Below are 15,923 nucleotides of genomic sequence, written 5' to 3'. Positions count from 1 at the left end.
AGCTTATGGGACCAGCTCTTTACTATGAAAAATCTCTGTTTTCACTTGCTTGTAAATGTTTCATGGGCTTGAAATACCTGTACCTGTAATGCAGTTCCAGCTGCAGTGATGCCCTGTTAGTGCCTGTTTTGGATGGCTGGAGGATGCAGTCAAAGACATTGTGCCTTCCCCCATCAGATCCACCAGTGCTTGTATTTATCCCGGTGCCCCGAGTGTCATATGCCAACAGGGAGTGAGACACCAAGTTGACTGACTTCGATCCGTTGGAGAAACTTTCAAAGAGCAGCTTGGATTTCATGAAGTCGAACCTTTGCAAGAAAAATAAATAATATTAAAATCATAGACTGTATAAAATAATAGACATATCAACTGAGACATCACGCATTGGTTCGTTGACTTCTGTTTGGAAGCCTCAAGTTTGGCAACTTGGCTGTCGCTATAAATGGCTATATCTACCACTGAGGTTACCTAGATCAGGACCCCTGTGTTTTTTCCAAGGTGTAAATCTTAAAATAACTGTGTGGCAAATATATTATGATGCCAACATGATAAGTGACTTGCTCCTCTGATAACAGTCACTGATTGTGTGTGTGTGGGTAGGTGCTGAGGTGAATTTTCCTGTACCCAATATGCAATCTTTGCTAAACGCTGTGATTCTTGAGTATTGGGTAGAGTGATCGGATGTCCCATACCCGTTTTCGGTCCCCATTTTTAACTGTGGGGCTGCCAACTGTCAGGTATTGACTTGTGTAACATTAATTGACACTTTTCACATGTTGGATGCTGCACATCTATCTTCTCATGCGGAAAAATAAATGTGATTGCTCATGTTATCTTGGATCAAAAAGCTGATCGTCTGACAGCACCACAGTAAGGAAAACAGACAAAAAGACTGGAGCTTTTCCTCGCAGAACCAAAGTGTCTACATGCTCACAGTGGAAAGCGACTTCTTTAGACTTCAACAAACCATTTTGTTTTAGTTTTAGTCACATTTAGGATGGACTTATTTGTAAATACCAGAATGCATTGCTCCATGTCTAATCCAGCCACTTTGCGCTGAGCTGTCATTCTTATTACCAGGAGACGATTTAGTGATTTGGGGGTCTGGGGCCCTACAGAAAGTACCCTGCATTATTTTTAATCTTTTTTAAGCTGACTGGGTATGTTGGCAGGCTGTTGGCAGCTGTAGAAGAAGTAGGCCTACTCAAAACCTTTTTCTTGAGTAAAACAATTAATAGCCTACAGCAAATATTAAAGTCAAAGTCCTGTAGCCAGGAGAGGTTTTATTAGCAGTAATCAGTGTTCTAAGCCATGGCATCGTGACATATTTGTTTTAAGTGTTCTCTACTTCCTCAATTGAACTAACTCTTTGTTTTGAATTAAAACATTTTTCTGGGGAAGCATCCCCAGATTCCCCTGCTAATTATGTATCTTGTTTTATTTATGTTACTGTCCAGTGACATGGGTTTAAAGCTATTGTAATCTAATTTTTGCTCTCCAAAAGGCTTAAGATCCACATGTTTAATGATGAAAAATAAAGAAAATTTTGGGGGAAGCATGCCCCTGAACCCCCTAAGCAAGCTTGGTTTTTCTGACCTCAATATTTCTAAAACCCTGCATATGGCCCCGTTGCCATCTACGATTTTTGGAACCATATTGTGACCATATCTGGACGAGAGGGTGGGCATTACGCTGACACTACCTGCAAGCTTGGTTATCACAGTGTGGTTATGATCTATGTTTCACTATGATAATACTAGTGCTACTTTTATTGTGAGGGAAAAAAAGGCTTAAATCCATTAAGAAAATGTACTCACGTACTAATAATTTATCATGCGACTCCTTAGAGGTTCTTTCAGTACAACCAAATGCCTAACAAGATGTTTTTAAGTTTTAAGTTGACCAAACCATCTGCACACTGCAGCACAAAGAGGTCTTAGGAAGAGTGCAAGACAACTAAGCAGGATAGGGCTGTGGAGACCCCATGAAGTTCTGGTCCACAGAATCAAGAGAGCAGAGGAAGACCATGGTTGTTGAGGAGGTCTCTCAGGTGGTACAGGAGTGGCTTTACATCAAAGTGGTGTCACAGGGCCATCAAGGAGCATGGACACGGTGGGAAGCAGTAACATCCACAGACATCAGTTGGACAGACGTCTGGCGCACCCCTCAGGCTTGGCTTAGCTTCCAGATAAGGGCAGCATACGACACACTCCCATGCCCCCAAAACCTCTCCCAGTGGTTTGGGAGCGAGGATAAGTGCCCTTTGTGCAGTACAATCAACACAGGCCTCCAACACATCTTGGCATGGTGCAAGGTTGCATTGGCGCAAGGGCGCTTCACATGGCAGCACAATCAGGTTCTACAGAGGCTGGCTGAGCTGCTGGAGAGTTACAGGGTGGCAGCAAACAACTCTCCAAGTCACCATCAGCAGCTCATGCCCTTTGTCAGGGCTGGAGAAAATGCTCAGAAGTCAGCAATCCAACTTCTACAGTCAGTTGGGATGACTGGAGCAAGGCTGAGGAGGACCATCAAAGAGCTTGCAGAGGAGGCTGAGAAATCAAGCTACTGGTTGTGGCTACGGAGGAGGGATGGCGCATGGGGTACAACATCCCGATAGGGCCAGCTTCAGGGGGTGGCGGGGAGACGTCCCCAACTGGCCACTGCCCCCCCCACCAGGAGATGTACTGGATAGGGGGGGGAACATTAGTGAACGCTGGCTCCAGCTGATGACCCTGCAGCTGACCTGAAGGGCACCAGCAGAGGTGTGGCAGGCAACATGCCCAGCAGGAATAACACCCCCTGTACAATACACTAAGGCAACCAAAATGTTACAAGTTACTTTTATGAACTGAAAACACACTGAAATAGGGACAGTTACAGCTAAGTCTAAAATCAGTGATTCTGGGGTTATGCCATGGTTATATTTCTAATCGGAAGGTCAGTGGTTCAATCCCCGGCTCCTCCAGTCAACACGTTCAAGTATCCTTGGGCAAGATACTTAAACCTCAAATCGCTCCCAATGTTGCGTCATGGGAGTGTGAGGTTACTGAGTAGCAGTTGGCACCTTGTACGGCAGCCTCTGTCACCAGTGTGTGAATGTGTGTGTGAATGAGTGAATGTGACATGTAGTGTGAAAGCGCTTAGAATGGTCAACAAAAGACTAGAAAAAACGCAGTTCAAGTACAGTCCATTTACCATTTAACATGTCTTTGGGTGCATGTGTAAGACTTGTTGGCTAACTTAAATTAACTTGCCCCATTCTTCTTGCCTTAAATAAACACTTATTGACATAATGAACTTAACGTTTTGTATTACATGGGCTCAATTTGGTGCATGTGACATTCCTAAGACATATTGATACTGCATCAGTATTTGTCACAAAAACACACTCAATTTGGCTTCTTTTGTTGGTTAAAATATGATGAAGCTGTTCAGTAGTATTTTAAGTTCAGGTCGTTAAAAATCACCTCATCAGCAGCTGAAAATCCTCTTTCAGCTGACCTTCAGTGGCTTAACTTGTGGCCTTGATGCAGAGACAAAGCATTTACTCAGAGGTCTTTTAGTAGACCATGGTCACAGGTGAAACAGAGCACATTACTAAAGACATTACCAGATCTACAATGCTGACTGTGGTTGGAGGTGAAAAAGACTGATATGGCAGTGAAACACTGATTTTCAGTGTGAAGTTATTCTTTGAGAGCTCATCTGGGTCAAACATCCAGTTTATGACCTTTACACTGTGTGCCATGCTGCAGACCATATGGTTGATTGAGTTTGTTGTTGTATGGAGTTTTGCTATAATTTGTATTACTCCAGTGTCATTCTTGATTTAAATTGCATTAAACCTAACCTTGCCAATGAGTGTTTCTGTTTAGAGGGTGTGGGGCTGTCCAGGAGCTCAAGACTGACATCCATCATGTCCACCAGGAATGATAAGCTGGTATAGACATCTCCACTTAACACAGTCTGAAACAGAGACAAAAATAATAATTCATGACTGGAACATGTAGGAGACTTCATGGAAAAATGACATCATAAAGAGACAAAACAATCAATAAAAGAGGCAGAAGTATAAAATACCATACCAAATTGATAAATATTCTATAAATCATATATCTATGTTTGCCCCTTTTGAAGCCTGTTGTTCACAAAACTTTGGAAAAAACTAATGTAGCTGTAGGATACCAGTGCTGGCAGAAATTGCATTTCTACAAATATGTTGACACATGTTGTGTTCAGTCAGTTGGTGAGACGGACGTGTTGTTGCCTGTTATCTCACATAGGTGCTGGGGTCCTGTAGGTTGTAGGGTCGCAAGAAATCCTCAACAGGCTCCCCAAGGTTGTTTTCCAGTAGCCCTCTGATCAGCTGGTAGTGCTCCAGGTCCAGAGAGCAGTGTACTGATGACAAGCTGCCGTGGATGGACATGTCAGGTACTGCATGGCTCAGCTCCCTGACAACATTAATGTACACAAAGGAGAGAGATGTGATAATGAATGTGATCTTTTACTGACACTGGGCACCTACCGCTTTCTAACAGGAAAGAAAACTATGTCTCAAATTAAATCAGGCCCCCTCTCCATGCAAGCAACAGCTTTCCCTAAGCCATCCTCCAATATTCATGACAAAGAGATGCTTTACTTTTAAACTAGGGCTGCACCTAACGATTATTTTTTTATTGATTAATCTATCGATTATTGTTTCACTATTTCTCTCTGTTTTCTTTCTCTCTTATCTATAAATATTTTTTTTAAATTGATCTAACTATTATTTTTTATTACTCAATAAATATAACAACGAATTTACTGAAAATAACATTTTAAAACTTGTCATACACTGCAAGGCATTATTCCCCAACAAAAAAAAAGCCCAGTCTTAGCTGGTAATTTGTGCTTTACAGCTTGATATAAAGTCTCTCCAAAATAAAATTAATGCAGGAGCTTGTTCCACTCAAGTAAAAGGAATGTAGCGCAATCTACATTTCGCAATCCAATAGCAAAACAAATAAAACAATGTAAAATTCAAATCACTTGACAAAGCTGTTGGTCTTTGTTACAGTAACAAACTTCATATCTAGCAGTCCAACAAAACACCTTACAGTAAAATTAGTGCAATCTGAATAATACTATAACTTTTCTCTAACAGAAATAATTTTAACTAGTACATTCTTTCTGCATCAAAATAGACCAGCCTTAACTGGGCCTTAAGGCATACTGCTGCCTGCTGATATGAGTGCTGTATTTTAATATTTATAAGCATATATTCCACTCATTTATGAAGTTATACAAGCTCCTGCACAGCTGGCAACCCCCCATGTTTCAAAATAAAATGCATTATATCAGCAACTGATGGCATTCTGTCCACAGAGACACAGTCAGATAGCTTTTGTTTTGAAAGGTAAACAAGGAAGTTGAGGTAAAACAAACATCTTCGTATTTCCTCATCTCTGTGACAGAGAGAGACTTTAAACTGTAAGTATAAAGTGGTATAGAGTCAACAAGCGCGAGCATCACGCATAAAAAAACAGCGAGCCACTGTTTCCCTAGATGTGCTTATGCTCTCATTACACGCACTGTGTGAAACTGTGCGATGCATCGACGCACGTTACGTGAATCGACGTATTCACGTCCTACTTTAAACAAGAAGCATGCTAACATGCCTGATGTACTCAACCTCTGCGTCAAGCAGTGAAATGAAGTCAAGGATATTAAAGAACAAGTAGCAAGCCAAAGAGACACTCTACAGCAGAGTGATGACAGTGAATTCTGTACTTGTGTCTGACTGGTGGGAGAAAGAGGACTCCAAAACCCCTTTCCCACCAAAATTAGCATGTGCACACAGCCTTTGTAAACATGGGTAAATCTGCTAAATATGAGCGACTAGCTGTATTCCCATTGCCACTGAACCCACTGCTCGAGAGTGAGTCGGCCTTTCTGTCAGCTTGTGTGCGTGTGTTGTTTTATTAGTGTGTCCATGTGATGTTACAGACAGGCTGGAGATCAAGTAAACTGTAGACAGCAGCAGAAACAGTGTTTGAAAACTTCTTTAGTGGTTTCTTCTCTTTAGATATCTTTCTGATTCGGTCTCTTTCAAACTTGCTGAGACACTGAATAATGTTTGAGCGCTGCGTAAGAGGAGATGGAAGGTAATTAGTGATGGCGCGTCATTGCATCTCGCTGGTTAGGGGGCTGAAATTACCATGTTCACCCTGGTTTTGTGTGGAGCCAGAGACAAGAAAAACCTGTGTCCACTGCAGAATAATTTGACCTGGGTGTGAATGTCAATTGTATGCATTCTTATTTAATTAAAAAGCCAGATGTTAGCTGGTGTTAGTGGGTTTTTTGTGCAGTGGAAATAAGGCTTAAGTCATTGCCTATGTTTCTCCATTTAAGTATAACAAACGTAAGCTTTAACAAAGCTGCCAATAGTGTAACAAAAAGGCACATTGTTTCAAGAAAGTCTTTTTACCTCATAGTGGTTAAAACTGCGTGATGCTAACAAAACTAAATGGTTAGTTAAGAAAACTCTAGTTAATTATCAAGCATAATGCAGGAGGGATCCCTATTCCAGGACGGACAGACGTGCAACAGATATCATAGTGGGGTCATAGTTCCTTTACATGTTCAGTGGAGATACAGGTTTAAAGGCCCTATTTGATGATCTATAGTGCACTGCAAAAGTGCTTTTCAGACATGTCCAATTTCATCTGCGAGTTCAACGGTGCCGAATATGGTTGCAAAGTAAGGCCGCACAAGCAGCCTCGTTGGAACGCCGCTGCCTGCGCTGTCGCTCCTGCATTGCTGACAACACAGTCCTGCAAATGTTTCAAGATAAAATGCCTAATGTCAACAATTGATGGGATTCTGTACACAGAGACATTGTCAGAAGGCTCTAATTTGAAACAGAAGCAGGGAAGTTTGAGTAAAAACAGAGCTTTGCATTTACTCATCTTTGTCACAGAGAGACTTTTAAACCTGGTACAGAATCAATATAATCATCAAAACATCTTTTTTTACTGTCTATTTCTGCTGACAAAAGTGTGCAGCACGTGTAAAAAAATTGGCACAAGTCGCGTGGGGTTTGAACTGACTGCAGCAGGCCACAAGTGGATCTCCACTGGTGCCGATTGCCAAGCGGCGAGTCAGACCAGAGGGGAGAAACAAATAGTGCCAGATGAATGAAGGGAGGAGAGCCGGCATCAGGGCAAGGCTGACCTGACTTAAACCAAGAGCTGTTCCTCTACCAAGCCTTTTTCTGGCTAATGTCCAGTTGCAGGAGAATAAAGTGAATGAGATGTAATTGAGGCTCACTCAACAAAGGGCAAATCAAAAACTGCTCTGCGCACATCTTCACACAGATATGGTTAACTCCTAACATCCAGGATCAAGCTATTGCACTGGATGGGCAGACTTTGTTGGAAGCCATAAGGACACAAGACTCAAATTCATGAAAAAAATTTAAAGAAATGCACTGCAGGAATTGAATGATGTCACCAGCAGCAGCATGCCCAAGGAACCGGATGAAATCTTCATAGTAGCTGCTGATTTTAATCAACTCATTCTTTAACTCCAAAGATGTAACAGGATCAAGGACAAATGTAATCCTGTTTTCTAAACTTTGTTTAAAAAATGACTAATAAATCTACCTTCTACCTTCTTCTTCTACCTTCTCACCTTCCCGTTTAAAGCCAGGTGTGCCTGCACATGACACAGTGCTTTTTGCATGGCAGCTTTTGTAAATTGAACATGGCTATTAAAAAGACTAAAACTGCATCAATATGACAATATTATGGATTTAATGCCAACAAAAGAGCTATTCTTACTGGCTGCAGGGTTGTGAGCTGAGGTTTCATCATCTGTGTTATAGTTTATAACTGTCCCTCGCTTTGAAAGCACTGTAGTAGATGAGGACCAGCTGATTCATGAAGCTGAAAAGATGTATTATTTACATGAAACCTACTTTTTCACTACAAAAACCTACAGACTGTGAGCTGGCTAGAGAGTGATCCCTGGAAAGCAGCAAGTTGCTGCTGAGGTAAATGACCATCGCTAAAGACAGGCTAATGTTACTTGCTGTTGGCTATATTGTACGTAATTTCCAAAGCATTCTAAAGCAAGCATTTCCAAAACATGTGTTTTCTGGTTTAAAGAGTAACGTTGCAAATGTGGGAGAATAACAAGTGGGTTACTCACACATCTTTTAAGTGTTTATGTCTCCAGTCTGATCTTGAACAGATAGCTGATAGCTAGATGTTACATGAAGTAACGGGTTCATATTTAATGGATTTAGTGTGGACAGAGAACCCCAGTGTTACATCATGCTACCTGATAGTTAGACACTTGCTATCTGTTGGGACACGGTGTCATTAAGTTCCTTTAAGGAGCTGCTGCTGAGCCAACTGGGACGTCTGGCAAAATTTGTGAAACTGAATAATCTACCGATTATTGTTGCGATTCATCTAGTAATCGGATATGCACACAGAAATGTTTTCATTTAATTACTTTTGGTTCATTAAATGGTAATAGTAATATACAAAGGAAAACACACAGACAGTTTAAGGTCCCTTATAATGAATGAGCAACTATAATTGCACTTTCCTTTAGAAAAATCTATATTTTTATTGGTAACATTGCCATAGTCTCTGTAAAGTGAGCGCTTAAATAATAAACTAAACTTCAAAACTAAACTCATTTAGTGCATTTAACATCTAACATATTATTCTGGGTTTTAATGACAATGTCTCATTTATGTACATTTTTTGAAACCAAAAAGCGTTATATCCATCTAAACAAATTTAGCACATTTAAGTGCTATATTACCCTCTTCTGGGTTTGAAAGTGCAAAAATAAGACAAAACAGAAGAAAAACAAAAACTAAGGCATAAACATCGCCTTTAAGTTGTGCAATATAACTCTTAGAACCGCAGTTTTCAAGTGCCATGCATAATGTAAGCCTTTTAAGTCTTCTTTAAAGGTTTTGTTGCCTATTTAAGTGTTATTTTATTTTTAAAATTGTATATATATTCCCCCCAGAAAAAAAAACAAACTTTAAAACAAATTCCCTCCAATTCTACATCGCTTGCACTAGTTGACATTAGTTACATTTAGGGGATAGAGAACAGCATAACTTCTACAGCTGCCAACAGCTCACCACTATTCCAAGTTAGAGAATGGGTGAAATGAAAGCAAGGCTGTTAGGCTGGGGCACCAGACCCTCAAATCACTAAACACGCCCCTTTTAAAAACTAAAGCTGCAGAGAGCAGCTGGATGAGAGGTCTGTCACTGCGCTGCACTGTCAGTCTGCTCTGATGGGTCTCTTGATCAGCTGTGTGATCAGTCAGATGTATTATTTGTTTTTATTAGGCCTACTTTTTTTTTTAGAATGTGTGGCCTGAGCCTCACTCTAATATCCTAATGCACACACACCTGGCGCACAGTCTGTAGGCTATTCAGGTACGTTTCATAAAAACAAAACAATAGCCTAACTATTTTTGGGCATTTTCAGCATTAACTCTCTAACCAGCTGCTGTTGGATGTTCTCTCAGATTTCTCTTGACAGCTCTTAATCAGGAGAAATGTGACTCTGGGAGGACACTGGGAGAGAGCAGGGAAAACAGGAGTCTCGTAAGGGGTTAAAAATACCGTGTATTTCACCGTCCTGCGTAAACCTCGCTAACGTTTAGGCCTGAAATAGCGTCTCTTTTAATCGGGAGTCAGACACTAGCTCTGCTCTCTGTTTCGCTCACATTTTACAGAATATCATTAATATTTTCCAAATGAATAATGTATTATTTTACCCAAATACAACCCCCTGTGGTTGTTAAAAGCAGAATGTATTCATGTTTAAATCTGCCTATAAAGAAGCATGCAGGAAAATACTGTTTGACTTTAGACCAGGACCTGGCTGGGTCGACCGGGCGAGAGTGTATGAAAATTGAAGACCCGAAACACCCTATGACCCCGGGTACTTCACTGATGACATGTCCAAGTTGCACCAGTAGGTGTATTCAAACTCTGACTACACCTTATTTTAAGACCTATATGCCCATAGGTACAAGCACCTTTGCACATATTTGCACAACATTGGCGGTGGCCATGTATTGGTCTGAAACTAGCAATGACAGTTGCACTGTGCTATGCACTGCTTTGTGTCAGATGTAAGATGGGGCCCTCTAGGTTTTATCGTTTATTATTTGAAAAATAATAAACAATAAAATTATTTCAAAATAATGAAAACTTTTTGGACCAATAAAACAAAGAGGTGGGCTTACTTGTCCAGGTTGCGTTCCACTTTTAGCTTGAGGCGGCAGCAGTCTTTGAGCAAGTTGTCTCCAGTGCGACGGACAGAGTACGAGGGAAAAATAAGGTCTGAGGATTCAGAAGGTTTATGACCACTGTCCCAGGGCTGACAGGGGATACGCTCTGCAGCAAAGATATCCATCTCTTGAAGGTCCAGGGCAATGCAGTCCAGCAGGCACACATGGTCTTCTGATGGGGAAAAAGACAGCAGGTGGTGCAAACAGTTATTTAGCTAATTTTAAAGACTGTAATAGTGTCTCAACTCTAAGTCCTTCACACATACTTGCAAATGCACTATATGGCTTTCTGTCAAACTATACAGCGATGCTAACCTAAGATGTGAGGTTCATCTCCCTCAGGGGTCTTCTGTGTGTCTAAGGCCTGTGGCCTGCCAAGAGTGAACCCTGTGGAGGAGGAGCTGGAGGGGGGGGTCCTCTCATTACTCCTCCCTGCTGCACTCCGGACACGCTCCTTTTTGAGAAAAAAGAAAGAGAAGAGACACAGAAGAACACATTAAGTCCAGTTAGCAATATGATCATTGCATATATACACAAAAAGCAGAGGATAACTTTTAAAGGGGCACACAGCACAAAGTAAAGAGAAATACAATATTAAAACGATATTTTTGAGTTCTTTACTAAGGTTTTAATAAATACAAATGATTCAGTTTCTATGCTATCTTATATCTAGAGAAGATGTTACAAATCCCTCTTCACCTCAAAGCATTTTCAACTTCTAAACACTGAAGGACAGTGCTAATACTGCAGTAACGGAATGGCAGGACTGGGACATGCAGTTGTACCCATGACAGTAGAAGAGAAAAGGTACTTTGTGAATGTTCCTTGTGTTTGCTAAAGGTGAAAGCGTATTGAATTCCCCTTAAAAAATAATAACTTAATGACACTGAGCCATTATCTGAGAGATGAAAGAATTGAACACTGCAGTGACTTTGTCTTTTCTACTGTTTCTGAGCTAAACAGTAAGTCTACCTTTTTAAATAGGCATCACTTGAGGTTTTATTTTACATTTTTGAACATTTGGATCCAGTAGGTAAAACACTAGAACACTCTCAATGACAGCAAAGTAAAATCAAGGTCATCAAACTCTATCAAAACAATACACTAACTTTTACCAATGAGTTACTTAATCAGTGTTTATACTGCTACACTGCTACTTACTTCAGACAGGGACAGATCTTACAAAGCTGAGCTGACAATAGTTCTGATTCAGGCATTATGACTGATTCAACCATAATGCAACTACAGGCCGGCTGTTGATAGTCAAGAGATAAAATCAAGAGAGGTGAAAATAAAGCATCCAACAGGGGGGGAATTATCTTGGTCATCACATCATGATACCGGTCTGGGTCGGTTTAGGGGGCCACTGTCATCTGTGTGTATTGCCCAGATTTAAACATCTCAGAATCAGCTTTATTGGCCAAGTATGCTTACACAAACAAGGAATTAGACTCTGTTTAGCTTTGCTCTCAATGTACAAGAATTAAACATTTAATATAAAAAAAAACAAATAAAAACAGAAAATTATAGTTTTAAATGTACCTATGTACAAGTCCTAATTAAACAATTTTAGCTAATATATACAAGTCTGTGTGCGTAATAGTGCAATTATAAGAAGTGCAAAGATGCTGAGATAAACTCAGAAACTTTATTATATGCAGATGGTTGTTATCGATGGTTACATTTATGACTAACTGTCATCTAAATCAGCAGAGCAAGAGTTTTTTTCATAAGAACAAACTCATCCCCATTCACTTTATTTATTGAATTTATTTAGCCTCTATTTGTCCAGGTTGGTCCCATTGAGATTAAAAATCTCTTTTCCAAGGAAGACCTGACCAAGACAGTCAGCAGTGACAAGACAAAGCTGCAGACAGAGACACAAAGGGAGACAAAATACAATTCACAGGCACTAAAATTCGCATTAAAGCAGACCTATCTATGAGTCAAAAGAGAGCTTTCAGGGAGTCAGTTAAACAACCAGTCAGGCTAAAAACATCAACACCTTCTAGAATCCGCTTCGAGGTCTTTCATTTTATATTTTAAACATTTAATGCCACCAGTTCCTTGAGTTTTAACTCATTCTGCAACAAATTCAAGGCTGAGGGTGCAGCATACCCAAAAGCCCTTTCTCAATTTCCGTCTGAGCGTTTGGAACCGAGAGCATAAAGACGTCCTGAGAAAGCAATGAGTACTGTCTACTGCTTTTCTGCATGATAAAAGCACAGAGGTAGTAAGGGAGAAGAGCAAGAATTGCCTTATATATAAAGATTTATAAGTGTAAGAGCCTACAGGTTGCCAGAGTAGGCAATCCTACCCGAGAGTACAACTCACAGTGGTGAGTCAGAGTTTTACAGTTTTTAATGAACCTCAGGGATGCATGGCAAGCTGTATCAACCATATGGAGAAACTGAGCAGAGGTGTGCATGTACAAAAGATCACCATAGGCCAACACAGGTAAAAGAGTTGCAGCAACAAGATGCTTTTTACATTAAAAGGGAGTGGTTTAAAATTAAGGGAATTCAACCACCTCTATCTCTTTTCCATCCACAGTGAGCACCACAGGTACAGGTTCTGTGACTGAGTCTTCGAGTTAGTAAACAAATAAGGTTGGTCTTATCTGCATTCAAACCAAGTCCAGCTCATTCAGTGTATTTCGAACAACCACAAACGTATTCTGTAAGGTTTTACCAGCCTGTACAAGAGTTGCCACGGAAAAAAATGGAAATTAGCATTTGACACATTTTTTCCTCGATTATTCACATAAACAGTAAATACAACTGGACCTAATACAGAGCCCTGCATCGCACCCTTGTGGACAGATATATTATCAGTGTGGTGTATGGTGTATAAAAACTCCTTTAGTTGATTTCTTACAAGACATTCAAGAACTTTAACCAGTACTGACAAATTAGATATTGGCCTATAGCTATTTAAAATACTTCTAAGCAACATTTTGATCGTACTCTTCTCCAGCTTTGAAATTGCTAAAAGACAGTATAGAAACTTTGTGTCTTTAAAAGCAGTGGCATCTGAAACATCATATTAACATAGAACACAGAAAAAAGAGAATGTGGTTTATTAACAAAAGATAATACACTTAAAAAAAAATGTGCAATATGTATAATCCAATAGAAATCAATGTATTCAGAAGCTGGATTTTGGATCATTGCAGAAAATAGGCTCTGAGGGGGCGCCCAGTGGCTCAGTAGATAGAGCTGGCGCCCCATGCATAGAGGCTGTGTCCTCGCTGCAGCGGCCGCGGGTTTGATTCCAGCCTCGGCCCTTTGCTGCATGTCACCCCACCTCTCTCTCCCCCTTTCACACTTCTGCTGTCCCATCAATAAAAGGCAAAAACGCCCAAAAAATATCTTTAAAAAAAAAAAGAAAATAGGCTCTGTGGTAAACAAACCTTTATGATACTTACACGTTTTGTTCAGCAAGATAATCTTCACAAATGAACACACCAGAATTTTTGATGCCTAAAATGTAATTGCCAGGAGTACAAAGCTTATACTAGTCTATAAACAATCTAAAATATGATCGTGTCGCCACTGCTGCTAGGCCGTAAAAACCATGTTCAGTTTGGCACAGCATGATGATGTTCTGCAGTCTTGTTTCGCCGCTTGTTTGCAACCGCCTTTTTTTAAGACACATTAAAGTTTCAAAGTTCACTGTGTGGTATTTACTGAAGTATTTTATGCCGTAGAACAAAATGTTTAAGTCTCTTCAGCTAGTGTTAACCACTGACCTTATGTAAGACTTTTAACCAAAAAGCCATTTAAAAGGAAAAGAAAAAAAAAAGCGAGGAGTATGTTAGTAGATATCTCCCATCATCTCTTCAGACAATAAAGATCTATAACCATTGACTCTGAAACAAAGAAACCAGATGTGCTGCGATGCTAATTCATTTCTGGGTTTTAGGACTTCTTACTTGGAAAGTTGGTGTTTTCTTTTTAACAACACATGCAACACATCTTGCATAATCAACCGCAAACAGACAAACTGCAAACCAGGGCTGGACAATATTTCTTTAAAACCAAAACAATGTAATATCAAATCATTTGAGGTTCTGAAATATAGGTGCATTATGAATCTAAAACTCAAAATAAATGCTCCTGTTTTGTCTATGTCCAAAACATTATTGACATATACTGTATCTGTCAGCTTTCTGGGGTGTGTTACTGGAATAGTTTCTGGTAGTGAGTCTTGGTTAAAGGTAAAATACTGAATAGTAAATATTGTGACAACCCTTTTCCACACCAAAGCAAAAGCATGCCATCGTACCTTGTACCAGGATGGATCCTTGTATGAATGTGCATGCAGTATGGAATTTTTCACAAAAAAAATGTATATAAAAGACCAATACAACATATACCTTATGCACTTCTTCAAAAAAACTAAAACTAGCTAAATCTCAAAAAAAAATCTTATAAGCTGATTAACTGGGTCACGGCCAGGACTTCTTAAGATGAACTCCATACTTAAGTAGTTTTCACTTCCTTTACTGTTATTATAAAAACATTTTTAAAAAATTGTAAAGAGCCATTTGAATTCAAGTTTGATATACTATGAAAAAAATAAATGTAATTTTCATTTTTTGAAAGGGGTTTGTAAAAAAAATGTATGGACTGTTGCATCAGAAGTATAAATTGTACACAGCTGAATTTAAATTTACTTCAGTTAAATTTAAAATAATTTAAGGCAGATATACATTTTTCAAGAAAGACTGGAATTTAAGTTTAAAAATAAATAAATAAATATGTTGTCACGTTTCATTTCATATTTAGAATACATTTAAGGTGGTTCCTTAGCTTGTCCGTGGCCACAACGCTGTGTCAGTCTATCATGTCACTATACAGCCATCAAACACTGGAATATGCTTCCAACTGAGCTAAAAACAAGCACAGACCATCAGACTTTCTCCCGTGGTGTCAAACAGTTGATATTGATATATGTTTTTGTATCTGTTCGTACTGTCTATTGTAATGTAATATTTTTTATCATGTGTAGTAAGTGTTTGTAGTTTGAGGTATTTGTCCTGTTTGTACCTGCCCAGGGACTGCAGATGTAAACTAGCTAATAGCTAAAACTGGCATGAATCATCATCAATCATCTATTCTCTTTTTTAGATTAATGATTTTTATGCATGATCCTTGTTTAAATAAAGACATGAAAAAATATAGTTGGTTAATATGGTTATATCATCAACACTGATGGGATGTTGCTGAGTTTAGTTTCGACTTTCTACTCGTTTTCTTTAATTCAATATAAAAGCGCACTGCTGTTCAAGATACTGTCATAAAAAATTAACAATCAATACAGTAACTGTGTGTAGAGAACTGAGAGTGAGAATTAAAAGGTTAATTAAGCTAATTAATTAAGTTAGCTAATAAAAAGAATTTACAAGATCATTTTGGTTAAAATGGAATTAAGAGCTTTTAACCAGTTGAATTGAAAATTAATGGGTTTGCTTTAGCTTGCTAACACTGCATAAGCCTTGGTAAGTGTAGCCATATTTAAACAACGGCAACTGCACTTAACATAATTCTTCTTATCTGATGCTTGGTAAAATAACTAATAACTAACCAATAACTAATAACTAACCA

General features: G+C 39.3%; 1 protein-coding gene across 6 annotated transcripts in view; it reads right to left on the bottom strand.

Annotated features, from left to right (window-relative positions):
* Positions 1-15,923, bottom strand: part of vps13d (vacuolar protein sorting 13 homolog D) — a 130,559-nt gene that overhangs the window by 57,542 nt on the left and 57,094 nt on the right. For all 6 annotated transcript variants that reach the window (XM_088082700.1, XM_088082699.1, XM_088082702.1 and 3 more), the window contains exons 26-30: positions 10,630-10,768; positions 10,270-10,486; positions 4,280-4,451; positions 3,851-3,966; positions 84-308 (exon numbers count right to left, since the gene is read on the bottom strand). In XM_088082700.1, coding sequence (XP_087938826.1) covers positions 84-308; positions 3,851-3,966; positions 4,280-4,451; positions 10,270-10,486; positions 10,630-10,768 — 869 coding nt within the window. The remainder of the gene's footprint in view (positions 1-83; positions 309-3,850; positions 3,967-4,279; positions 4,452-10,269; positions 10,487-10,629; positions 10,769-15,923) is intronic.

The sequence above is a fragment of the Plectropomus leopardus genome, chromosome 9 (genome assembly GCF_026936395.1).
Source record: "Plectropomus leopardus strain MGB_pleo_1.0 chromosome 9, ASM2693639v1, whole genome shotgun sequence".
Classification (NCBI taxonomy): domain Eukaryota; kingdom Metazoa; phylum Chordata; class Actinopteri; order Perciformes; family Serranidae; genus Plectropomus; species Plectropomus leopardus.
Note: the sequence above shows the minus strand (reverse complement) of the source record. Positions and strands in the feature narration are given on the sequence as shown.